The 26,475-nt window shown below is 45.4% G+C and overlaps 1 protein-coding gene across 3 annotated transcripts; it reads right to left on the reverse strand.

Moving 5' to 3' along the window:
• Window positions 1-887: 887 nt before the first annotated feature.
• mus81 (mus81 structure-specific endonuclease subunit) lies at window positions 888-26,360 on the reverse strand. Of its 3 annotated transcripts, none has more exons than XM_089556339.1 (12): window positions 25,990-26,360; window positions 25,704-25,776; window positions 22,339-22,664; window positions 18,647-18,739; window positions 17,730-17,818; window positions 16,789-17,028; window positions 15,340-15,547; window positions 12,812-12,928; window positions 9,618-9,791; window positions 8,171-8,274; window positions 3,793-3,861; window positions 888-1,183 (listed from the first exon to the last, which is right to left on the reverse strand). In XM_089556339.1, exons 1-12 carry the CDS (start codon window positions 26,131-26,133, stop codon window positions 1,117-1,119), a joined length of 1,704 nt encoding a protein of 567 aa, XP_089412465.1. In that variant the 5' UTR covers window positions 26,134-26,360; the 3' UTR covers window positions 888-1,116. The 3 variants fall into 3 exon arrangements, with proteins under 3 accessions (XP_089412465.1, XP_089412464.1, XP_089412466.1); XM_089556338.1 differs by having other exon boundaries at window positions 3,793-3,878; XM_089556340.1 differs by lacking the exon at window positions 3,793-3,861.
• Between the last annotated feature and the right edge of the window lie 115 nt (window positions 26,361-26,475).

Raw genomic sequence — 26,475 nt, forward strand, 5'->3', positions numbered from 1 at the left:
CCTTTAAAGGTGCACTGAAGAGGAATCTGAATTCGTCTTTTTGCCGCGGGAACTCGATCTACACGTTCCGAACATTCTTAGAAACTTCGACTTATTGCCCAGTGTGGCCGATTTCCCTAATTAAATCGAATTAAAGTCCGGCTCCCGCCTTTATTTTTTGAATTCTCCCCATACGGTGGGCGGAGTCGACCAACGCGTGGACTGCCTTTCAGCCAGCCCTGTGGAGGCTTTGCTTTCGCTTTATTTTGTTTTTTAGGTTTCCGTGAATAAATAGTTTCATTCGCAGATAATATAGCCGCAAAATAAGCCCGCAGAAATAAAAATATGCGTAGACTATCTGCTTCTACGGATTACTACGTATTACTCCGCCGCTGGCAGGGCGGCAAGCTGCCACGGGACTGGGTGAAAGCCACTCCACGCGTTGGTAGACTCCACCCACCGTATGGGGAGAATTAAAAAAATAAAGGCGGGAGCCGGACGTTAATTCGATTTAATTAGGGAAATCGGCCACACAGGGCAATAAATCGAAGTTTCTAAGGATGCTCGGAACGTGTAGGTAGAGTTCCCGCGGCAAAAAGACGAGTTCAGATTCCTCTTCACTGCACCTTTAAGGCCAGCTTTTTGGTGTGAACAGGGGGGAACAGCAGATTGAGTCGGGAGAGCTAGGCGAGAGTTTGACGGGTGAGCCACACGTAATAAAGTGTACTACATAGTGTCCCGAAGAAGTTGTCTGTTCTCCAGCATGTCGCCAGATCTCCGGACTGTCAGGAAACATCAAGGTCAACACCATCGATCACAATCTGCAAAATTAACTCCCTTGTTTTTTTTTTTTGTTTTATTTCCATTTCCAGTGTTGCATTTTTTTCATCACAAAGGATAGATCTCAATTCACACAACCGGAACCTCGGTCACTTTTTATTTTTCTGCTCAGCCATGCAGCACCACACGCAGTGTAGGCTTCTCATGTTCATGTGGGCTGATGATGTTGGCATGATTCAGCCAATGATGTCCAGAGCAGCACTTTGTCACACACCCACGATGCCATAATATATGTATCTACATAGTATATAAGCTCCTTCGTTTCCTCTCTGGACCCCGCAGCGGCCAGCTGTTTCTTCACTGCAAAGGCTCGGCACTTCCGTACAAGGTCCACAGCTTGTCGTGTAAAGCCTTGCCAGTGACCCTGCATGAGAATTTGTGCACTAAGGTGACACCGCACAAGACACCACATAACTTTTCTGAGATGAGATTCACAAATAGTGTTGAACTGCTAAACCGCGAAACGTTCTCATTGAGCAATCTAGTGTTTATGTAGCATTTTCTTTTCAAATTAAGGGGGAAGAGGGTCTTAGAAATAAATTTTATTAATGAAGTCACATGCATGAAATCTTCAGGGAACATGTATTTTTGCATGCTGATTCTAAATATGTAATTTAATTTTATGTACAAGTCCTTATGCACTTATGCAATATGTGTGGTAGCTTTTGCCGAGAGTTTGAAAGAAATTCTACTGCAGGGAACTTGTTAGATTGCATGCCATTGGTTTCTCTTGACATCAAGCTATGCAATAAGGGTAGAATGTCATAGAAGGTGAGTTATAGGATTTTGAAATCATTACTTTCTTCCCGTTGGTGAAGTGGCAAATTCAAAACCCTGTAACTCAACCTCTACGATAGGCAGGATAATAATTTTGCACTTATTGCATAGTTTGATGTCAAGACAAGCCAATGGCATGCATCCTAGCAAGTTTCCTGCAGCAGAATTTATTGAAAGCTCTCGGCAAAAAGTTACAGAACATATTATATAAGTACACAAGGACTTGTACACAAAATTAAAACACATATTTGGAATAAGCATGCAAAAATACATGTTTCTTGAAGATTCCATTATTGTGACTTCATTGAAAAAACTTTTTTTTTCTAAGACCAGCTTCCCCCTTAAGCACTGATTCTAGTCTCCTGTGCTAAAGATTATTTCAGATGAAATCAAGACATTACAAGTGAGGACTACAAAATGCTGCTTAGCATGCTGTGGGCGTGGTATGGATATTGATAATATTGGTGATGACAAAAATTAGCCTCCACTCTTACTTTAACCATTACTTAATCTTACTTAATCACATTATATTATGCTGGCAGGCTCGCGCACTCAATCCTTATCCTTCAATAAAAAGTAGCCTTGGATTAAGAGCCACCAAACACCAACAGGATGTACTAAAGCATGCAAATAAAAACATCACTTTAAAAAGAAAAACCTGAAGTAAACTTCCTGTCCAGCTAATGTTTTCAGGTAAAATTTTTTAAACCAAAAACATTTTATTCACTGCTACGTAATCTATTTCCAGTACATTCCTATGCCACAAGCAACAAACATGTAGTATACACATCTTTGGAGTCCTTGTAATAGTATTAGCATGCCCGAGTAGAATTGGAAGTCAGAAAAGCATGATTCAAAGATTACAGTGAAAAGACTAGAAAACTTGTGGAATTGTGCCCACATACCATGACTATACGGTTATGTTTCTGTGAAAAAACTTGTACACACACACGAAATCCCGTGACTTCCAATTCCTTGGACGCCAGCGGAATTGGTAAATAATGGAATCACATTCCATTTACAGTAAGCCACTGATGACTTGAGCTTGCATATCTTGATATATGAGTTTAGTGCAAGTTTTTCATGTTTCACAATAAACTCTAATAGGTAGTATTACAGTAAAACCTTGTTGATATGCTTCCGGTTCATACAATATCCGGGTTCATGTGCTCAAAATCGTAGGCATTAAAAATGTCCCAGAGAGCTCTATTTTTCTACTGGTTGATATATACTCAGATAACATGATTTCCCGGAACACTACATTTAAATTATGACAAATTCTGGTCGTATGATACACTTAGCAACCAACAGCACATGTGCAAACATACAAGTCGGCCAAACATCGGGACACATGACATTGAGATGCCAGACATGCACACGCGTCGTGGTTGCTTCTCTGCAGTTCCCAAGTGCAAAGGGGCAAAACACACACACACACACACACACACACACACACACACACACACACACACACACACGCGCACATACACACACACACGCAGACTGACCTAACATAAGCTATGAGCACAGGGGTGAAGCATCTGAAAACTACAACAATATGCTTACTTATGACAGCAAAACATGTTGAAAGAACAAGCCATGAAAAGCAGAAATGTTGCGACAGTCAGCCGCTGTGGCGGTTTCCCTGGGGTGCTTAGATGCAAGGGGGTGAAGCATCCAAAAACAATGCGAAAGAGATTTTGGCTACTTTTGCCATTGCTGTTGAAGGGCGGACTGTATTGCGAAGTTCCTTTTACGCTTAAGACAGTGCAGATGCAGACCGAATCCAGCGAGCACTAGAAAAAGAGCTGTTCAGACCTTGTGCCAAGAAATGCTAATTGGCGTTTTTAAGAGGTGGAACTGTCAGCAGATGCCTTTGTACTTGACGCAGCAGTAACATCTCTTCACAGTCAGGTTTCGATCATACATGTTCCCGGATAATATGTTTTTCTGAGCTTTGTTCTTTTACCACAACACATGCGTGATTTTCACTGCCGATCTTAACAGGTTTTTATTATGACATCTGGATACCTCAAAATATGGTACTATTTCAGACTGCAGGAAAAGAAGGCCCATCAGCCAGAGAGAGGCTTGTGCAGCCCAAAGCTTGAGGTGCGAGTCACACTGTGCACCAGCAACCAAGTCTGGTCCGGAGCGATGCAGTACGCCCGGAAGGAACAAGAGCCCCATGCTCACCCACAGTCCTTGAGGAAGGCTGCCTTGCCGCGAGGATCAGAGGCAGCTTTATCAAAGGCTGCAAAAAACCTGGAAGAAGGAGAGAGCTGCGTGTTTTATTGTCGCAGTAACGAGAGTCCAAAAACATGCCTCCCTTCAGGGTTGCTTAACGGAGTGCTAACATGCTAAATATGAAAACGCACCTCCTCGAAAGCTTCGAGCAACCCGCAGACAGTCACACCAGTAGCAGTAAGGTTGAACACGTGGCTACTGACAGCCTGGACTCATTCACTGCTCTGTGAGCTCCACCTGGGGTGCTCAGCTAGATGTCACTTTATACAGTTGAGCCTCATTATAACGAAGCTGAAGGGACTCGGCAATTACTTCGTTATAGCTGCAGCTTCATTATAGCCCGTATTGACTAAGCTTCCAAGGGGAACCGTCATTCCTTCGTTACGTCCATTATTTCGTTATAAACCGTTAATCTACAACAAGGTTTCACTGCAATAGCAAACTTAGTACAGTCGACGACCGAAAATTCGGACGCCTGATTTTTCAGACTTTTTCGCGGCACCGTGACATGGCCCATAGAGCCGATGTATAAGAGCACTTGAAATTTCGGACGCACCGCAACTGACTACTAGATTTTTCGGACCTCGTTTGCACTCGCCGCCAGTACCCAAGCCACCATATAATGTGTACAGTGGAACCTCATTAATTCAAACGCAGGAGAGATCGAAAACTTGATCAAACAAAACCAAACTCAAGCTTAAAGGGAGCCTCTTGCGACGCTGGAATTCTGCGCGAGTCGGCACATTGCGCTTGCGTGTTGTTGAATTCGTACTGTCCTTGAATGTCTTCCACCGCACGAACTTGAACCGTAGTCTAAGTTTACAGAACTCATTTGTGCCGAGTCTTTCGTCCCGAGTACGGAACACGAATATGATTGCAGAGGCTACGCGCGAGCCGTGGCCTCCGCGATTGAAGCGCGCTTTTAGCGTGCCGCCAGAGCAGATCGCGGCGGCCACGGTGCGCGCACAGGAGCTTCCAAGTGCCGTCCATGGATGGCGTCCGAGGCTGTGATCATCATCATCAACTTTTTTTTCCGCCGCGATTTTCCGTTATCCACACTGGCATCAGTATCGCCAGCATCAGCCTTTTGTGGTGTGTTAGTGCGTTCACCGTATTAGTTGCGTGTGGTTGTGGCTTTTGTGAGCTGCCATTGAGCTTTGCAGTTTTAGCACGATGGGAAAGCACCTTAACTCTTTCGCTACCGCGCCATAGACAATCGATCGCATATGATCGATTCAAATCGCCCGCACAAAATAGCTCATTCTGGAGCGTCATGGACGTGCTCCGCCATCTAGTTGTCTAGCTCAACAACTGCTCTTTCGATTTCAGCCTTGGTTTTAGTGTTTTGACATGAGGGGGCGCCGTGAAAAAAAAAAAGTTTGAACGGCCGCCGCAGCAGCGTCAGCCGGAGAAAATGGCGTCCACATCGCCGCGCGCTCCTCGAAAGCAAAAGCTGACACCGAGCACGTCGGCCGGTTTCGGTTTCGTTTTTTGCGATGAAAGCAGCGGTTATTAGTCAGGCAACAATGTACAAACGTCGGATTTCGGTTTCGACAGCGAGACTTCGCCTCGGGCGCCTGGAACGTCAGCGCGTACTTGCATGTAAGTTCTGTTTTCGTTCGCTGTGTGTTTTCTGCGGTGGATACGGTTTGTAATTGATGACAGTGGTATATTTTTGTGCTTCAGGGTCTTTACAACGTATGGTGAAGACAGTTTGCCAAATGCTCAAGGTCGCGTCGCGTTTTTCAACCAAGACGACAGCTAGGTGTCCATATCGACACATCGTTGCGGAGCGGCGCTCGGAGATTCGCTCGAGCTCTAGACTTTTTTTTGATGCTCTTCACGGCGGAAATGATGAAGACCATGTGCCGAAACACTAATAAGTATGCATGGATGAAGATTTTGAACAAGCACACATACGCTCGGCGTGACGGCTCATGGGAAGACGTGAATCCGTTGGAGATGCTGAAGTTCATTGGAATCGTCATATACATTGGAATTGTTGACCTGCTGCGACTATATCTCTATTGAAATACCGGAATAATCTATTCTGACCCTCTGCCATCAAAAATCCTTTCCCAAAATTGGTTTTTCGCTTTCTTTTTTTTTTGCACGTAACGGACACGGATGTTTCAGCAGCGGCAGCATCTATTGGCAAGACTTGGAAAGTGTACTGGCTTTTGAACCACATCGATAAAACTTATTTCATCGATCCTGATGTTTTAGAGATTGCCTAAAATGCCATATTTTATTAGATGCCTTTCAGGGAGCAGCTTATTCAAGAAATCTTCGGGTATGGTGAGGGAAAAGAAGTCCACGCCCCCAATCCCCCCATAGAATCCATTCAACACCAACCAAAGAAATGAAAAAAAAGAAGAAACTTCAAGCTCGGCTATCTGAGAACAAGGGAGGAACAAAGATAAAACCTTATGTGAAGCACCTGCCAGTCTACCTCTGCTTCACATCTTCACCCCTGATTGCTCTTCAGAGCGGCACCACAGTCACGACCCCTGACTTGACTGGCCATGGAAAGTGCAGTAATTTTTTCTCATGGCTGAAACTGTGAATAATGACAGCTATAAACATGTGCAACAGTTTGTATATTCCAGTTTTCGTCTAATCAAGTTCTGGCTTAGTGCAGCCCGTAATTTTTATTTTTGCTATATACTTTTTGTGTTTTTGGCAAATTTCACAAATAAATGTTCATTCACTCTTGCACACACAACTCTTCTGTTTGTTTCATTCAGAAGTGTAACTAATAAGCTACAATTTCATGCATTGCAATATGTGCTCGGTATATTAGTTCTTGTGAAAAAAATTTTTCTTTCAGTGCACTCCAAATCGTCCATTTTTCCGCGGTAGCGAAAGAGTTAATGGCTACATGGCTGGGAGTTAGCTCTCGAACACTGCAAGCGTGCGGAGGGCAGGAAATTCGACTTGGCCGAGAAATGCGTCTGAGGATGGTGCAACTAAAAAAGAACCGCCAGCTGCAAAAAGCACGCTTTCTGAGGCAAGCCGTGTGAGTTTCCCTAACTGGAAGAAGAGCTGCTCCTATATGTGATGGAAGTGCGGAACAATGGCTACGTGTTGACAGCTGCACGGCTTCTTTCGGGATGAGCATGCACCAGAGCACAGCACCAGCTCAAGTCTAAATACTCTGCGAGTGACGACTGAATGTAGAAGAAATGTCGCCCATTCCCTGGTTGGTGTGTTTTTACTTAAAAAAAAAATTTTTTCGCCCATCGCGTGTATGGGCCGCACCCCGAAAATTGGCCTCGAATCTGTAAAAAAAAATGCGGCCCTTATACGCATTCATACGGTATGTCGTGCGGCAAAATAATAGTCATGAAGAGCTTTTAGAATGTGTGCAATACAACTGGCCGCTTCCTCCGACATAATGGTAATAAGTTCGTGATTTTTTCGGTGAAATTTGATTTTCCGGACTGCCAGATTTTTCGGTTGTGTTCGTGGTCCCTAGAGAGTCCGAAAAACCGGCCGTCGCTGTGTATAATTACTGAGCAAACCAGGCCTTAAGTGTCAGAAATTCATTTCGAATTCCTCATAAATAACTAGCAACACATTAGAGGCACAGCAGTGTGCTTGGACCATGCCTGGCAATGCAGCAGTGCTTAGCTAGTGACGTAAAACCAAGAAAACGTGAATGTGAGAAGAAACACTAAGAATTTCCTTCATACGAGAAAATTCATGCCATCCACAGCCCTTTAGTCATAGTTCTTGAATTAGAGATACATAAAGCAATGTCTTCTGCCAGTTCTAGGGCTGAAACTTGAAGGCAACGACAGAGTTTAAAAAGGAAGCAAGAATTTTACCGTCACAGTTGAAAGGAAATCGGTAAGGGTAACAATGACAGATAGAAAGACACCCCGGATTAGGTAGCAAATCAGAGTCAACCAAATCCTTGCTTGGCACAAAAAGCAACAAAAAATTTATCTCAACGGATGGTGTGTAATGTGAAGAGTGGACAACCAATGGTCTGTCAGGGTAGCAGAGCATATGGGCATTTCGAGAGAAAGAAAGCACAGGTTCGAGAGGAATGAAGACCTCAACAAATACCTATGCCCGGACAGAATGGCTGCGGAGGCCCCAAGACGGGTCTCAGTGCAAGTCAATCGAGAAACCCTGCAGCGCTCTTGGGTACTAGGTTCACCCTGTGGGCGAGGCCACTGAGAAGAGGAGTCGGTGCAATGCAAATCACGGCAGGCGGCAGTGCTGCAGTGTCCAGAGTACAGGGCAAGGAACACACGTTTTGACCTAACAAAGGCCGACAAAAGAAGAAATGAATAAAAAATAAGTACAGGTAACCAACCTCACAGGTGTTGGGTACTTCTCCACCAATGGCATCACCTTGTCAAGCGACATTCCCTTGACCTGGAGGATATTCAGGGCCATCATCTCTTGCACCTGAAGACCCTGCTCAAAAAAGAAACACACACACATCCATAAAAAGTGATTTTATAGTTCACTTATGAGGAGGCCTAGGCAGAAATCTGCATGAAATGTAAAAGTTTTGCTGCCAGCAACATCCATTCTAATTACCACACCAGTGGCTAAGAGTAGAACCTCTAACGTTATGCAATGAAAAATATTAAAATCCAGAAATTCAGAACACAGATTCTTAAACACTCTGCAGAAGAGATAATGCATACGAAATAAAGTTTTTTTTTTTTTACTGTGAAATATGGCTCACATACACCACATGCGCCTTCATTAAAGCTGGAGGCGACTGCCACAATTTCGTGTTGGGTGGCACATGAAGACTGGCATGTTTGCCACAATGCCAACCCCCCAACCCTCCCTCCCCAAATAAAAATGTAAAAAAGAGAAAATTCGGTCGCTGAAGCACAAATATATGACTTTTCATTAAATTGTGGAGAACTAGGGGCCTTAGTTATGACACCCGGAAAAGCCCCACATGTTACAGAGCTGTCCCACAGCTGGCAAGAAACTAGCCCTCCTAATACTGAGAAGCCTTCGCTGTGGGTTTGTCATACAACATGGTGTAAACTCACAAAAACCGAGCTTATGACAACTTTTTTTTACTGGAAACACAAATTTTGGTTTCTTCATGAGCCAAAAACTTTCACAGTACAATAAAATTTGCAATTTTGCTTTACCCTCGCAGTATATCAACCTCACTCTCGGGACAGGGCAGTGGTTGATAAAAATAATACACGCAAGCTCCACCTTAAGGGTACGATGTGATAGTGTGATGGTTTAATTCCGCATATACGTAAGGTCTTTGCGTTCATACATCCCTGGGAGTCCCCATGCCCCTCCTGGCGCAGTGGTGCAGCGGTTTGCACCACTGCCAGACCGATGGTGGCCGGTTTTCCTAGCGGTGGATCTTGTACGGCCTGGATTGCACCTCCCGAGTGGCCAATCATTAATTTGAATGCCACGAGGTCCCAAGACCAAGGTGGCCCGCCTGCCTTCTAGGTCGCTCTCTGGGGGCCACCTGCCGAAGTCGTGCGTGTGATTTTTCACCCACAATGTTGCCAATGACAATGTCCACACCGGATTTTCTGGACAATGGGGCCATTAACAATATTGCGTTAAAACAGACAATGCCCACTGCAACTCAGCGACTGACAGATGGTCACGTAGTTGGATGGACCAGGTAACTGATTCATTCCCTCAAATGCCACCACTATTTCAGGGGCTGTGGAACTGCTCCAGCCCGTGTGGCAACAATATCATCAGCAGCACTATCAACAGCAGTGTTCTAAGCAACGTGATGCCTCTTCTGAGCGCACCCGACTCTTGATGCCGCCGGCGTTGAACTCCTCCCAGGTGGGCTTTCCCTGCAGGAACTCTTCCGATGACACAGCCCTGGCCTTCTTGGTCTGCAGGTGGCAGGTGGAAATGGCCAGGAAGCAGGCAGTGTCCCGCGGATCACGCGTCCGCTTGATGAGGAAGCCATCCGATACCTGGAGGCAAGGGGGACACAGGACGAGAATAAACACAATCTGGCTCCTGATTACATTCTGCTTTCTTTGGTACCTATTCTGACAGTGCAATTACCGTATATTGCCGCGCATAAGTCTGAGTTTTTTTTTTTAAAATGTCCTTTCAAAGTTGGGGGGTCGACTTATAATCGAAGTCGACGTATATGCGGGGTCAAAAGTAATTTCGACCAATTCGCGGATAATATCATGCCCCGTGCGCTCGTAATTCCATAATAGTTGTCAGACACAGTGCGAAAGTGGAACTGCTTAAAAAAACTTGAATTTAATTTAGATATGCACCAAAGCTTTGTTTTAATACGATAGCAACTTGTTATCGACAAACCAGCGGCAGCAGTGGCTCACAAGATGATGATCGCGACTGTGTCCTCACAAGCGACAACGAGTTGAGATGTCTCGTGAACAAATAAATGTTTCTTTATGACTCGGCATTCTGAAAAACTTTTTTGGCAAGCTAGTAGCGCAGAGTGTGGCAGCGTTGACCTAAATTCGGATCCTAACTTTTTTTTTTTGCCCAAAGGGGGCCGCGAGTTGGGGGGTCGACTTATGATCGGAGTCGACTTATAATCGGCAATATGCGGTAACTACCAGTCATTTCTTTTCGGCACCTGCTAAATCCTCCATTGGTGTGGTACAATACGTGGGGTTTAATGACCCGAACCAGCATGCGGGCGATGAGGGGTGGCACGATTCTGTCCTCTCACCAGCACAACACCACAGCTTCTGGTTAAGCACAAACACCTGGTAGCAAATAGAAATTCTATGAGAAAGGATATCAGCACAGTTGCCAGCATTCATTCCTGTCGGTGCTGGGGTGCAATGGATTTTAACACTGTGGTTTTTAGTGTAAGCCGGAATGAATTCCCTTGCCAAAATTGTTTCGTGTCCTTTACTTAAAACCAAGTATAAGGAGCAGGCAAATCATTTACCATCTTCTTGAGTGCCAGTTTCCCTTTAAATTGCCTTTTATGATGGCTTAGGCCAAAATCGCCGTTTAAAAAGCTGTCAGATGAGCCAGGAGGCAAAAGCAAAAGTTTCGGTACTGTGACATCTACGGAATGGAATTAAGTACAGAGGGTGCTATAGTGGGGGGCTCCAGATTAAAGGGACACTGAGGAGAGCTCTATTAATATTTTTTTTGCAGCAAAATCCGATAGTTCGGCATTTCATGGCTTTGTTGCCACTTGGCCGGCAGTGAAAGATGCATTTATTTCTAAGAAATTTGGATTCGAAGTTGAAAAAGTTTTTCCCGCCGCTCTGATTCAAACTTGGGATTCTCTTATGACGACACAGGACTAAGTGACGCGAAACATGACGTGCACATGACGTAACGCAGACTCCGTGATTTCTGGCGGCCAGCAGAGTGGCCTAGCAGCAGCCGAAAAGAAAGCTACCGCCGGCCGCACGTTGAAGGCATCTATCGGCTATTGCGGCCGTCGCTACCGTCGCTTCGTTTACGTTTGCACTGGCGTTTTGCCAGCGTTACGATGGATCCCGCTCTCGAAGTTGTCAACGAAGTTCTCGCAAATAGACACCTTTAGCATACCGTGTACCTTGTTACCGTTAGCGGAATACCAGGAGCCCGCCTACCTCCGATGAGCAGGCGCTGATTGGTCCCGATGCTGCAGGCGCACGCGTAGCTGCCGGGTACGTGGCGCCATCTGGCGACGTCAAGGAGATTTGCACATGCATTGGCTGCGCCTCAGTGATTCATGGCTTTTCGTCTCCTAGTGTTGCTAGAACCATTGGTTCTAGCAACACTGTTTTGTCCTATGACGTCATCACGGTTGTACTTGCGAGTTTGGCGTGTGGCGGCGATACCTGCATTTTGGTTCTTGCTCTTTTCTACGTTACAAGAGCTTTGTTGTCAGTATGAGTGGCGTTTTTGTAATCAGGAGCTGGCATTCTGTTGATAAAAGCCAACTTCAATTTCTCCTCAGTGTCCCTTTAATGTTACTACATGGGGTTTTCTAATATGCACTGTCATTGTATAGCTCCCGGGTGTTGTTGCATTGGATCCTCATTGATGTGCGGCCACCACAGCCAGGGTCTGGTCTTAACTCATTGGCCTCAGCAATCGAACACCACAACTACTGAGCAAGTGCGGCAGTCATACTTACCCCACTTACCCCAACATACCTGACAACTGATGGTCCACTGCTGTAATGGAGTGGATTCCAAGAGAAGAGAAGTGTAGCAGGGAGTGAGAGAGAGTCAAGTCGGCGGATGAGATTACGAAGTTTGCGAGGATATCGGGTAGTCACAGCTGGCACAGTACACGGTTAATTTGACCTTTGTCCTGCAGTGAATGCTGCTGGGTTGATGATGATGGCCATGACCATACCATACTGTGCCTTACCATTGCTTTTAATTTCACCTAGCACATCTTTAACTTGTGTTCTAGTCCGCCGCGGTGGCTCAGTGCTTATGGTGCTCAGCTGCTGACCCGAAAGACGGGGGTTCGATCCCGGCCACCGCGGTCGAATTCCGATGGAGGCGAAATTCGAGAGGTCCGCGTATTCTCGGATGTCAGTGCACGTTGAAGAACCCTAGGTGGTCAAAATTTCCGGAGCCCTTCACTACGGTGTCCCTCGTAGCCTGAGTTGCTTTGGGTCGTTGAACCCCCGTAAACCGCAAACCTCAAATTGTGTTCTGCCTCTTGCTTCAAAAAGCCTAACATTTTCCCTTGCTGTCATCGTTGGGGATGGAATTTGCAGGCTGGCAGCAAAGCTCAAGAGGAATGTAGAACTGCATTATGCAAGTGGTTATTCCAATGTCTACGGTGCCTTTGCGGCGTTCACACAGGGCACGGAAGCAGTAGCCATCCAAGACAGGGGCGCAGAGATGCAAGTGCTTTACATACAAGCAGCAAACAGTTTGAAATGTGCTATGCAGCCGACTAACAACCTCAAGGTGCAAAATGAAGAAATTGCACGTGGAAAGGATGCCTCTTAAATTTACTCCAGTGAGACTCTTTCTTCTACCTGTGTGTTGAGCACCCCCTGCTGCAGAGCAGCATCAGAGATGCAGTGCGTTGACTTGCCGCCAGCATCTTCGATGAGGTACACCAGGGGCTGGATGCCAGAAGCCACCAGCCGCACCTGCAACGACAAGAATTATTACCTGCCTTTCCCTGCACTCACACAGTGCATTTCTGCAGTGTTTATGCGTTCCTACATTTATTTTCTAGCAGTAAACTTTCGTTACCTCGCCCTCATGTCCTGAAATACTAGTTAGGTCAAATGTCTTCCTTGTAGTGCAATAAAGTTGTGTAGGTACAGCCTGTATTTGCAGCTTCTTGTTTCAAAAGGTTTTGATGACAAAATTCAGCTACCTTGAACTATGGCAAACAACAACTAAAAAAAAGGACCGCCGGCCAGCACTTTGCATGACCCGCTTGACACGCCGTGAAGCACTGAGCGAGACCGCATGCTGTAAGCGCCCTCTTCATCACCTTTAAGTGCTTTGTGTAATGTTGGCTGACACAACGTTTATAGATACTTTTTTAGTTCCATAACTCCTCGCAGCGCCCGTAGGGAGCAGGCACCCTGTCACCGTCCCCACCACCGCAGTGCTGCAATCACAGGTTGAGCTAGGAGAGCGAGAGTCGTCTGCTAGCGTACAGCGTTTTGCATGAGCACTCACATTCGAATCATTGCTGCGCGACTGCTGTTTTTTGTTTCTGGCTCTTGCCTAGAGGTATTTCATAACTTATGTGTGCTTAGCGCGTTTGTGAACTTAAGAGCGGTATTCTGACCAGAGTCAAAAGCAGCCGTTTTGTATGGGCAATGATGAAATGCATGCTTCAATTCTGCTTCTCGTGAGATGAACCTAACCTTGCTACTTCAATAGATTCGGATTATCCGCCGAACCAGTTTTTCGCGACTGGCTGTTGTGTCACGCATTTCGCGCAAAATTACTTTTACGTTTTATTACAGCGATACTGGTGCAAATCAAGCCCACCGCTGTCTCAGTGGCTATGGCCCGCGGCTGCTTTCCCGAAAGCCGAGAGTTCAATACTGGTGTAGGCGAAATGCAAGAGTAACTCAAGGCCCTTGGCATTTAAATAGAAAAATTTCATTCACAAACCCACTAAACATCGTTGTTGACAAATTTGCTGTCAACTAATTTGTCAGACAAGCTTCGCCTCCTTTCGCTATCTCTGAGCTCTAACGGAGCTACTATTTTCCAAGCACTTTGCTCGCGCAAAGAAGCGCATGCGCGTCACTAAATAAAAGTAAATTAATTGAGCTCACCTCATCTCACCTCACACCTCAGCAAGCTCTGTACAACCAACACCATTCGTGCGTTTTTTTACAAGAGAATCCAGCACGTTCCAAAACAGGTCGCCGAACAACTTGCCCTTTCTAAAAGCCTGTTTTATAGTGCCCTCTACCGCGCTTACACAGGCAAACATCTTTTCGGAAGGGTACGCGAGACTGTCACTGACATACTCACGCTCAATAATGAGCATAGCCTCACGCGGCAGGGAAACCTGCCTGCCAACCTGCCAAGTGCGTCTGCTTTGCAGAGTTCACATTGCGTTTTCTTTTTCATTTTGAAAGCCACATAGCCTGCCAAATAGTACCAGGCTGTTTCTTCTGGTGATGGAACACTGTATCTGTGGTTGTTGGAAGCATTGGAGAGGTCCCTGAAAGGTATTGCCATCAGCTCCTGCCAGACCTGTTCTTTCATGGCCTTTTTCTGGATGAGGGCGTCGCGACGCTTTTCTCCGAGGCTCTTGAAGGCACTAAGTAAGACACGATCAGTTCCCATCTCACAGTTCCCTTTCGCAGCTACTTCAACCAGCTCCGGATCGGATGGCGGGGCAAAAAAGTGACGTTTCTCTGGGTTGCTCTTGTACCCGCTGGTACAGCCGGGCACGAAGCAAGTTGGCATTGTCGCGCTTGAAAGCTGCTTCACGGCCAGCAGCGTTTGTTGTTCTGAGTGCACAATGGGGACCACGTGTTCCCAGAGCACACAGGAACACAAATGGACAAAAAAGGGCAACGACAAACACGGGCACGGGCTAAGTAGTAACTGCAGGAGAGGAGCCGCGCGCGTGCCGGCGACCGTGTGAACTTTGACTGCAACGCCCTCTCACTGCCCGGGAACAAGCAGCCCCCGCTTTCAGAGGAGGAGTTATGGAACTAAAAATGTACCTATAAACGTTGGGCTGAAATGCACTGCTCTGTGCTTCAAACCTTTACAGCATCCTCAATTAATGACACTGGTGTGCACCCATGCATACCAGTGCACAAATTTATGTCTGATAAATTACACCTGTGCACATAGGTCTGTGTTATTATGGGCCCCTGCGCTCCACAATGGTTTTGGGGCAACTCTGGGGCAAGTTTCTCAAAGATGCCAGTAGAGAGATCGTTTTCCAGGGCAACGGTGATCAGGCAGACCTAGAAATGGGACACGCCGGAAAAAGAAGCCTCTGATTTATAGCAATGAACTTGTCTGAGAAGTGCAAAGGTTGAAGTCAGAGCCTTGTGGCGACCCCTACCTTCTGCTCGTGGAAGCGGCCGTCTATGATGCTCTTGGCCAGGTCGTCAGTGCGCTTCCTCTCCACCAGGGGGCCCAGCACCCACTCACGCCGCCCGTGGGGGCCACCCTCGGCCCGGCACACCCACACAAAGTCGCCCACATTCAGCCGCCGAACCTCGTGCGGGATGTCCAGCTCTCGCAGTTCCCTCAAGAAACGCTCCTGCGAACTGGAGCGACAAAGCACGTGTGGCTGCAACACGAAGGGGGGAACACTCGCTTTTCACACAAAAAAAGTTTTGTTGTCATTTCTCCAGTGGACTTCACAATGCCTTCGGAGTAGTATTTGTCCAGAGGAGAGTTATATCTAAAATAAAAGGCAAAGTGTTCTTCTCACCAGTATTCATGGAGCAATCATTGGTTGAATGCTCACAAAGTGTTCCCTTCAATATTGGCACCGCGAGTACTACTCTATGAGGTACATGCATGGGGCTCGGGGAATCTGCATCATTGTCTGTGTGTGGGATGCAACTGGAAGAAATGCAGGGCAAAATAAAGTGAGAAGAAAAAACTCTCAATCTATTTCCATGTTAGCTGCAGCATTAACCATGAAATGCTTAGGTACGTGTAATAACACCATTCTGCTCGATGATGGAAAAGTCTGGAAATGTCATTCACTGGAATTGCAACTACGGTGCTACAATAGAATCTCGATGATATGATCCCGGTTGATACAAATTTAGGGATGGTTCGAATTTGTAACATGCCCTGGATAGAGTGCAGTGGGCAGAAATTCCATTTCAACGTACAGCCTCCTGCCCCACTGCGGATGACACGAGTGCATGAGCCAGACATTTGCAAAGGTCCATCCCACACCCTAAAGCAAAGAAAAAGCCCATAAATTCATTCTGTTGATCATAAATAAATAACAAAGTGTGAAACCAAAAACCATGTGGTGGTAATTAGCCAACACCTGGTCTTGTTACTAATCTGTTATGTATAAGGGAATAGGGAAAGCTTGAGGATACGCAGTGGACCTTTGGAAATGTCTACATATTTTTAAAAAGCTTATTGTTAACTGAGAAATTACCATAAAGGCTTATAAGAAATGACCTAATTAGGATGCTATTTTGCCACATATTTCCTTCCAGGTGAGATACTTGAAATCTAAATGCATATTTGAATTCAGCACTCTATGATGAGTTGAGTTTAAGCACGATACGTTGACGTATATACATACACACATTTTTGAGACCCTCATGCCCCCTTGACCTTCTTTTCTGAATGTGTTTTGTCACGGACAAGCAACTAGCCGAAACTTCAAGTGTTGAAAGTAACAGCATGCAGTTCTACTTTTTCTTACCTGTCCCCTTGCCACAACTACTGCAAGGTGTCACACAACCATAATCCGTGTGCTGAGCAGATAGCAGCCCTAGGCATGCACATCAGGCCGCAAGGACAACTCTCTCACCTGGCAGTCGTCTCACTGCAGTCGACCAGGAGGATGATGCGCATGGAATCCAAGGGAGGCGGCGGTGGAAGCGCTACCACGGGAGTACAGCTATTTGATGCATCGTCATCCGACTGAAAGCTCGGACGTACGCTGTCGCTAGCATTCCCAGCCTGTGAGGCGACAGCTGCTGCGCCAGGTAGCGTTCCCGGTGCTATGAGCCGACAGGCGAGCTCCTCTCCTTCGTCTGTCAGACTGAACCTACGGGGGAATTTCTCATAAATACTACTCCTCTAACATCAACCCCTTCTGAAACAAATTAAAGCCTGCAAAGCATTCAAACTGGAAACAGCTCTCAGTGGCCAAGTAGTTTCGCTTGCTTTTGCATTGCCGACATTCTAAACATGTTGCTTCACTCCGCTAGAGCTTTGAACACCCCGGAGTGACAGAGAGCCCTACTAAAACATTTAGGGGGAGACTCTTTGGACTGCATATTGTTACGTGACGGCAAACCCAGTGAAGACAGGACTAGATGACATGTGGTGATGGATTGATTCAACGGCGGCGATCGCTCGGTAGCCCCGGGTAGAGCCACAGACTAGAAGACAACAAAGTGGGCAGTGGCAAGGCATGGAATGCTTGCGCTAGGCCCGCCGCCTTTAAATCAATCCATTGCCATATGTCATCTAGTCCTGTCTTCACTGGGCTTGCCATCACGTAACAATATTTTTAACAAAGGCTGAACGTCATGGTAGGTCAACCAGTATAATATTCCTCTCTTTGGCAAACAGATGAAGAGTGATGTTTTTAACTGTGGCATACAAAGGCGGCAGCATCGTCACCCCTGACAGAGTAGCCCCTCCGAACACTGCCTTCTTCCACAACTCATCAAGACTGCTTTGCGTTAACTACGTCCACACAGTGAGCAGCAGGGAATGAACAGGTCACAGTGTGCGGAGTACCTTGCTGGACAGCCCTGCTTGGAGATGAGCCCCTTCCTGACCAGGGTTGCCACGCAGCTCCAGGCCGTGTAGTGGGAGTCTGCCAGGGGCTGGGGAGGAGGAGGAGGAAGGCAACAACGCTGTTGGCTGGCACACCTGCCCAAGGAACCTCAAGGAAATCCCGTGTGCAAGCAAGGGCCAGAGAACTGTTGGTTACACCTGCCGAACAAGCTAATCACAGGGCTTCGTTGCTATGCATAAGATTCACAACTCGTTTTACTGGATCATCACAGTGATTGAAGTTTACCGAAGAAAAACGGCGAGTTGCAACATAGAGAAATTTGCATGCTTCCGATAAATTTACATGCATCGCTGACAAAAAAAAAAAAAGAAAGACATACAACAGTACAACTACAATCCCCAGGACTCCAATGTTCTTACGTTGCTGTTCTGCCCTTCCAGAGGTTCATCATCACCATCATCATTTATTGTCCCTTAAGGGCCCTGGGTTGGGCATTACATAAAGGGGGGGTAACGAGTAAAGTATGCACGTGGCCATCTAATTAGTATACAGCAAAATAAAAAGCAGAGAGGCAAGGTAACATTATACATTTCTACAGAACCGTCGGTAGTGAAAGGACAATACGGAAAAAAAAAAGACGAAAAGAACACCCATGTGATTCATTTCTGCATATGTTTACATGACATTCAATACAAAGTTTTAAATGCACAATTCTTCAGCATTTTCAGCTTAACTTGCTGAGTAGAATGACACACACTAATGTGAAGCCTAACTGATTGACGAGTTGAGTATAACTCTGCAGAAGCTAAGAGGGCAGGAACTTTCATGAGGCTGCATTGTTGACTTCACCCTTACTGTCGAAGAAGTTCTGCCTCCCCCCCTCCTAAGTTCTCCAAGAGCATGCGGTTTCTCTCACCACTGTGAAAGAAGCATCGCAGAGGGGCTGTGCGGCGACGATCAGGTCGGACTTGCTCATCCAGTCGTGGCTGCTTGCCCCCGCCCAGGAGGCCTGCACACCGGGAAGGCATCACGATGTTTGTATTGGCAGCTGCATAAAGCAACAGCAGGGAGCTACCAATAGACTACGATGACCTCACATGATCACTTTCGGTGTTGCACATGCCAAGGTAATCATTTCCCCTGTGAAAACTTTTAAACCTTGTCTTCTCAAGAAAGGAGAAGCAAAACTGCCTTTCTTTCACTCTCTCATCCTTCTGAACAGTATTCAACATGTCTGCCTGCCCGGGAACCCCTAGAATTTCTCGTTTTATTTGTTTTATGTATAAATAAATTAACGCTGTCCTTCAAACCCTCATTGCAGGGCTACCATGCGAGGAAGACGTCCACAAATCATGAGCACGAAATGTGGCCTGCACAATAGGTAGATGGATAGATACAGAGAGAGGGGGAAAGGCAGGCATGTTAACCAGAAATGATTCCGGTTGGCTACCCTGCACAGGGGAAGGGAATGAGGGGATGAAAGAGGGAAGAGAGAAAGAACGTACACAGTCACAATCTGTCAGTCAAGGCAGACTCTCTGAAAAAACAAAAAAGTGCCTTGTAAGCCTTGATGGCGGTCGACCATTGTGGCCACGCACCGAGGATCTTGGCCTCTGTGAAAGGGCGAGGATCAAGGCGGTCCAGAGCGCAACGCAGCTCATTTCTTTCGGTCACAAAGACGGGGCACTCACACAAGAGATGAGTGATTGTCTCTTCACAGGCACAGTTCACACAAGAAGGGCTGTCAGCCATCGGGATCCGGAAAGCATACTTATTTATGAAGGCAACGCCGAGCCAACGTTACGAAAGTTACTACAAAGGCGAAGGAAAAGAATCTCGAAATAAGACAGAATTTTGTGATCAGAATCTTGAATTGAGGCTGATAAGAATGCTGAAACAGGAGAGCGATGGTAAAGAAAATGATAAGGGTTAAATTAAGTACACCAGAACAGCAGCTTAGACTGTAGAACAGACAAGATTTGACAACAGTTAAGACAACAAAGAGGACCACAGCAGGACATGTAATGCAGTGAACTAATGGTCTGTAAGAATGAGGCAGAGAACTGACATAAAGATAGGCGTCCTAGAGTGAAGAAATGGATACCAACCGAAGAAAAACAAATGTGAAGGCGGCAGAGAATTCAATGCAGCAATGAGGCTGGAAAATTCACAGTGCCAATGCGGGAGAGGTACAGAGAAAGACAGAATTCGGAATTGCAAGATTCCTTTGTCCTGCAGTGAGCTCAGCTGGTATGACGAATAATGCAATAATGATCAAATTCCATCAAAAGTTAAAATTATACACAATAAAAGACAAGCATGAATCCTACTAGGTTTTACTGGAAAAAATACAGCTATTCGGGCAAATGCCACACCTCGCAAAATGAAAAAAAAAAAAAAAATATATTTTCAAATATCTGGTGGTTAAACACATGTGTACAAACAACTGAAGGTTTGGCACATAAAAAAGTGTGTTAATTTTATCTGGCAGCACTAGCAGTATACTGTTTCTAGCATGGCTTTAGTTATGAGAATACTAGCAATAAACTGCCTCTGTCGCCAACTCTGCATTATTTCTTGTAAATTTTTCAGCTTTTATTGAGTGCTATATTTCATTGCTCATTAAAAAACATACAACTAGACCTGAATGAAACATGAACACTAGAATTTATGAACAAACAAAAGGGAAAAAAATTTTGTCTTTTAATGTTCAGCTATACTAACTAACTACTAGGGCGTTTCCTGTTGCTACACAAAGTGCAGCACAAACAGTAAGTTAATCCCTGAACTATTATAAACTCCACAAATAAGGCAGAAATGCATTCACCATTAAATGGAGCCCAGTACCACAGGCGGGAGAAATATGACAGGGAACATGCGAGCGTATGCTGACCCACTAATGCGACTCCCAAGTCTGTGGCTGTTCTAAGCATTACTGGCACACCCCACGCAGCTTGTCCCGAGGCGTGTCTCCTGTCCTGAGAACAGGAACGAATTTAGCCGCACTCCTTCCAGTTGCAATGTGCACCGAACAAGCACTTTGACGTCAACAGTTGCTGTACTGCTATCTAAAGCAGACAGAACACAAGCACAACAGTGTTTGTCTTCGGCATTTAGAACAGCCAGAGGTGCACAATTGGCCCACATTCAGCAGGGACTAATTTTCTCTTTCATATTGCATCCACTCGTACATAATATGCAGGAAAAGAACTTTACAGGGGGATGTGGGGATCATATCGCAAAAATCGTGAAAAAAGTAGATTTTTGAAAAGTAACTTTTTGGCATCTCCAACACTGTTTCTATGTTGTACTGAAATATTTCACCCAAAAATAAACTTTAAGTGCTCCAAATAAATATATTTGTCGGCATCTACGCATAGACAGTGTGTGCTAGCTTAGAACTTTCAGGCTTGAATTCTCGAAAGTTTTTTATGAGCTTAATACCTTGCTCGTGGAAAGTGTAGCACTCCAATGGATTTTTACCCCGTTTGTTTTGTTGTGATCACGGAAATGCGGTCCGCGTCAAGACAGTCTCAGATTTACCATTCAGGCTCACATGTTTTTATTACATGGTAATTACAGCATGATACATTCTAAACATAGAGAGAAGGTGCATACTGTGTCCTTTAAAAAAAAAAAAAAGAGCAGAGAAATTTAAAAAAAAATTGAGAGCCTTGATTTACACTGCACTTCTTAGTAAATATTAAAAGCATTTACAGACCTGTAGCCTGTTTGTGTGTCATGCTAGCCTTTCCACAAGCAAGCAACATGGGGACAACATGTAAACAACGATAAAAGGGAACCTACTGAAGCTGTCATTGTGGAACTTCATGTCTGACTGTTTGATGCTGTTTTAAGCCAGTCTGCCAAATTTAATCGCTCCAAGTCGAAAAATATAAAAGTCGCCTTCGATCCCCTCATCCCCCCTTAACACTTTCACTGCCAGGTTTTTTTACTCACAGTTGCACACACCCTGCTGGGTTTTTATTGCAGGTTAGTTTCCTAGAAATATTTTGCTAGTAACGCATTAAAATGCTCTGCACGACATGTAGACATGTTTATTCAGGATAATCTTGTAGATATTAGTTGTACGGAATCAAATCTTCCAGCACCAATCTGGCCCGTTGGATTTCCTCTTCTTACGCGGATTTTTCGGTGGCAGGGGGACTTCATCGCTGTCATCACTCGACAAGGCACTTAGGTGGGCTCCTTCCTCGTTCTCATTATCATTGGACTCTGAATTCATAAGCAGTTTTGAATTCCTTCGTCCGTCAAAGCACGGACGAGTGTGGCACACTGCCTCACATGGCTGCTGTGCTGAAACCAAAACGAAGCTAGGTACTCGGATGTGGAAGCATGCGCACCATCTGTTGTGTAAAATTTACCCTACAAGATTTATGAATTTATGGGGCTTCTTCATAGATGGCGCTACATGTAAGCATCATTTTTTTTTACACGAGTATTATTGGGAGCGGCAGGGGGCGAGTTAAAAAGCCAAAACGAGTTAACTCGGGAGAGGCAGGGGGTGTGCATATGTGGTAGCCGGAGTTATGTCGGCAGTGAAAGGATTAAGGGATTCTAAAAAATTAAAAACAAAGCTGATGGCACCTTGAGTTCCAGTCTCCGCTGCCCCAAGGTCACCAGTATCGCATGCGCTCCACTCCGTGGCAGTGGTACGTATTGCCGTGGTCCGCGTTTCTTTGTTGCTGGGCCTGTGCCACCGCTGCCCTTTTTTCTCTTGGCCCTGCCAGCGGAAGCATGCTTGCCACTGGAAGTTGTTCCAACTGCATCATCCTGACTGGTTGATGCTTGAGAGTCGTCATCGTCCGTCAAGTCTAGAACCATGGGAGCAGAATCTGGGGGCAGACACCAGGCAGGATTGTCCTGGCGATGCTCTTCCAGCTTCTTGTCGAGCATGGCACAAAGCTTGTCGCCTGCAGTGGTGGGCAGACGCCAAGTCCTTAAACAGTATGCACACAGGTAGTTTAATGGTGACAAAATTTTGAGTACTGGCATGGACATTTAGTAATTATGAGACATGCATTCATCTCTCACTGACAGAGGCATCCTTCAGACTTGATGATAAAACCTTGCTTGGCATTGCGTCAGAACTCCCTGGCTGGAATCCAAGGCAAAAATCTAATTCGAGCTAGTGACCACTGGCTCACTACAAGATAGTGATATGCAGAATTGTGAACGCATGCAGAAATGTTGCATTTTTTTGGTTCATCTGACTGTATGGCTCAGAATACTTTTGACATCAAAGCGAAAAACAAAAAAACCTTGCTAGCATAGCTGTCAAGAATTTTAGCATGTCTGCTGGCTTGCTTTACAGCTGTAAGGGACTTCCATGACAACTACAAGAAACTACAGGAGTCATGCACAGCATTCATGCTACGCACGCGCACAGTATAAAATGATCTGAAAAGGACTGTAATTAGAGCCAGCATCAGATTACTCTTTAAAGCTGTAAACAAACCAGGAGGCTATACAAAAACTTCATAATTGAAAGGCCATGAAGAAACACAGGTAAAAAAGACAAGCTGACAGTTTCAAAAATAAGGACACACTAAAGACACTTATCATTTCAGAGCCTCGAGTACAGCTGTGAACTAGCTTTTGGAAACAACATTGCGCTAATAGTTAAGTATTAAGAGGTGTGCATGTGGCCAATATGTGAAGCCTACCACATTTTTAAGAGCAGTGATACAATTGTCAGCAAGCCATCCATCTCAGTGCTCTTAAATCCCTTGCATCCATTTGTCAAGAGACATCCTACAAGGAGCACCAGGATACGATTTCGCCCACACAGATTCCAAGTGACTTGCTTCTCTTAAGTGTGGGCTTACAATGTTTGCTCATGTGTGCTATCCTGCAGGCCACTGACATCACTGCAGACTTAAGAAAAATACAAGACGCCACGTTACTCACCTCTTTAATGCCTCAATTATGAAGCAATCAGAGAAAAAAAGTCATTACCTCCATACTATATGCTACTTAATGCACCCACATTCAAAAGACAAAATCAAAAATTTGTTAGCGTTGTAAAAATGTGAGAAACTGGTATATCACCAATTAGTGACATTCATTATTTGGTTCCTTTCATGCAGGTAGTCCGGGTTGTGTGAAAAACTAACCAGAAAATCATGGAACGAACTTGAAGGCCTAGAGGCAGTAAACAATTTTTTGTACAACAAATGTCTTCTTAATTTGCCCGCAACAAGCACCGGGAAACGAGAGACTAGAAGTGGTTGGGCGCTGGCTGGAAGTCGCATGCTCACACTGCTCTTTTTGTTCACACGGCTTACTCTCGGCGATGCCAGTCATTCTATTGGAAAGCTCTGTTTACCGAACATACTGACATCAAACTTTGTGAGCAAGATCCACGTGTACACGGGGCACAAATTGTATGTTGCGACTTAGCAACACCATCATCATCATCATCAGCCTGACTACGCCCACTGCAGGGCAAAGGCCTCTCCCATATGTCTCCAATTAACCCTGTCCTTCGCCAGTTGCGGCCACCGTATCCCCGCAAACTTCTTAATCTCATCCGCCCACCTAACTTTCTGCCACCCCCTGCTACACTAGCCTTCTCTTGGTATCCACTCCGTTACCCTTAGCGCTGGTTATCTTGCCTTCGCATCACTTCTTCCTCTTGATTTCAACTAGGATGTCATTAACCCCCGTTTGTTCCCTCACCCACTCCACCCGCTTCCGACCTCTTAACATTACACCTATCATTTTTCTTTCCATAGCTCGCTGCTGTGTTGTCCCTAACTTAAGCTGAACCCTCTTTGTTAGCCTCCATGTTTCTGCCCCATAGGTGAGTACTGGTAAGATACAGCTGTTATGTACTTTTCTCTGCTTTGTAACACTAGACATTAATTTAAAATGCGAAGAAACGATGTCAGAAGGGTTAGGAAGGCTTTTCTCAGCCTTTTGCCACAATCAGTCCATCAAATGGGAATCCTGGTGACCGCATGAGAAAACATGCAATGCCCATCGTGAGGTCCTAGCAAAGGGAGTCCAACAGAAGTGGCAGTTTGGGTCACATGTTATGGCAACGTTCAATCAGACTGCATTTTTTTGCTTGAACTGAACTGCTAATGTATTGTATGATGTATACGTTTCCTTTCTTCGTGGCATAAGTACAGTGTTTTTATATCAATTGTCCATGCATTTTTGATTGTTAGATCATGCAGTTGTTTGCGTTTTGGCGTATTGTTACTTTATTTCGCGTGAGCAGCATTTTCGTGAAACAAGCGTTGTTAAATGCAGCATAATACCCCCCTACTGTAATGCCCCTCTGGGCTAATGTAAGCATAAAAAAATAAAAACAATAAATAAACATAATAAAACTACTTTGCCTTTTTTAGGGCAGTGAGAAACCCACCTCATCATGCAGTGCGGTTTCTTTTCAGGGGTACCATGGAGCAGACTTAATTATGTGATTATTCAGAACTATATGTGCAGCGTATGTGAGCACTGGTTTGTTGGGTACAGTCTCTTATCGCAACACGTTTCTCTAACAGTAGATTTCATCCATGCGGAGTCCTCAGCAGAAGCAGCTGGCATTGCCGGTAATGCTAGTTTAGTGGTAGTTGAGGTACGTTGATGTGCATAAGTTAAACCTGTGCTAAGAGGCACAACTTAATGGAGAAGGTTAATTTCCGCCTTCTATGGTTCTTTAACATGCACCAAAATCTAAGTACATGGGAATACCTGCATTTCACCTCCATTATAATGCGAGCATCGCGGCTGGGAGTCGAACCCCGGACTTCATGCCTACATGCAGAACTACAAAGCCACTTTGTCGCTGCATCGGGTCTCTACGAAATAGCCAAACAGGGTCTTAAGTTCCAAGCTACACATTGCCACAGCAAGCAAAGAGATAAAACATTCAAAAATGCAAATACACGCTTCAATCATTTGCGTTATTTGTGCTGGCTTTCAAAGAAACAATCTCTCACCGAAATACTCCAATATCTTCGCCTCCTGGCCGGTCTTGAGAACAAGGGGGTATTTCCTGAGCGACTTCAACGCCTGCGTACATTTAATAAGATCATCAGTACTTCTCGTCAAACAACAAAAAAAAACTGCTCTCTCGATATGCAGACAGCGTCCAATAACTCATTCAAAATCTAGGCATCTACTCGAGATCAAAAGAAGCATCCAGGCACATGCCAACTTCACTGCTAGTCGGAAGATTTTGGGCAAACGATGAGTCCGCTCCAGGGACACCGACGTGTAACGTACCCTGCCGTAAACGTGCTGAAGTTTGCTGTTGCTGGCCGCGGCAGCATCTCTCCACTCCTGGAGCCATTTGGTGAACAGTGGATTGGGATCGGGGTTCTTCTTGGTGATTCGCCGCAGTTTCGTGACCGCCGCAGCTTTGGCCATTGTGCCCAGTCGTTGGACGAAAGACAGCGATCACAGGAGGATCAGAAAAACACAAAAATGCACAGTCACTGTGCTCCAAAGCGAGCAGACATTTTATCACTTTCGGGGGTTATTACGAGGAGCACTGATACCTCAAATTCTGACTTTGCTGGTCTTACGGCTGTTGTAATCGACGGCGCCGATGGCATGGCCGATGTTTTGGCGGCGATTCATGTTGCGCGGCAAAGATTGACTTGGCTTGAGTTGACTTATCAAGACACACTCAGGCTCGGCTCAACTCTAAGCGGGCTCTGCGGCTTGTTTTCTAATTAAAAAAAAATCTATAAAATTAAAAAAATAAAA

This window comes from Amblyomma mixtum, chromosome 8, assembly GCF_055824585.1.
Source record: "Amblyomma mixtum isolate Tamu chromosome 8, ASM5582458v1, whole genome shotgun sequence".
Taxonomy (NCBI): Eukaryota; Metazoa; Arthropoda; class Arachnida; order Ixodida; family Ixodidae; genus Amblyomma; species Amblyomma mixtum.

Excerpts from the sequence above, each read along its gene's own strand:
- mus81 (XM_089556338.1), bottom strand. The coding sequence starts at position 26,133 with ATGGCCAAAGCTGCGGCGGTCACGAAACTGCGGCGAATCACCAAGAAG. Across the intron at positions 22,665-25,703 it reads GAAGATATTGGAGTATTTCG|GCGACAAGCTTTGTGCCATG; the intron begins GTGAGAGATTGT and ends CCACCACTGCAG. Across the intron at positions 18,740-22,338 it reads AGCGGAGACTGGAACTCAAG|GCCTCCTGGGCGGGGGCAAG; the intron begins GTGCCATCAGCT and ends CCCGGTGTGCAG.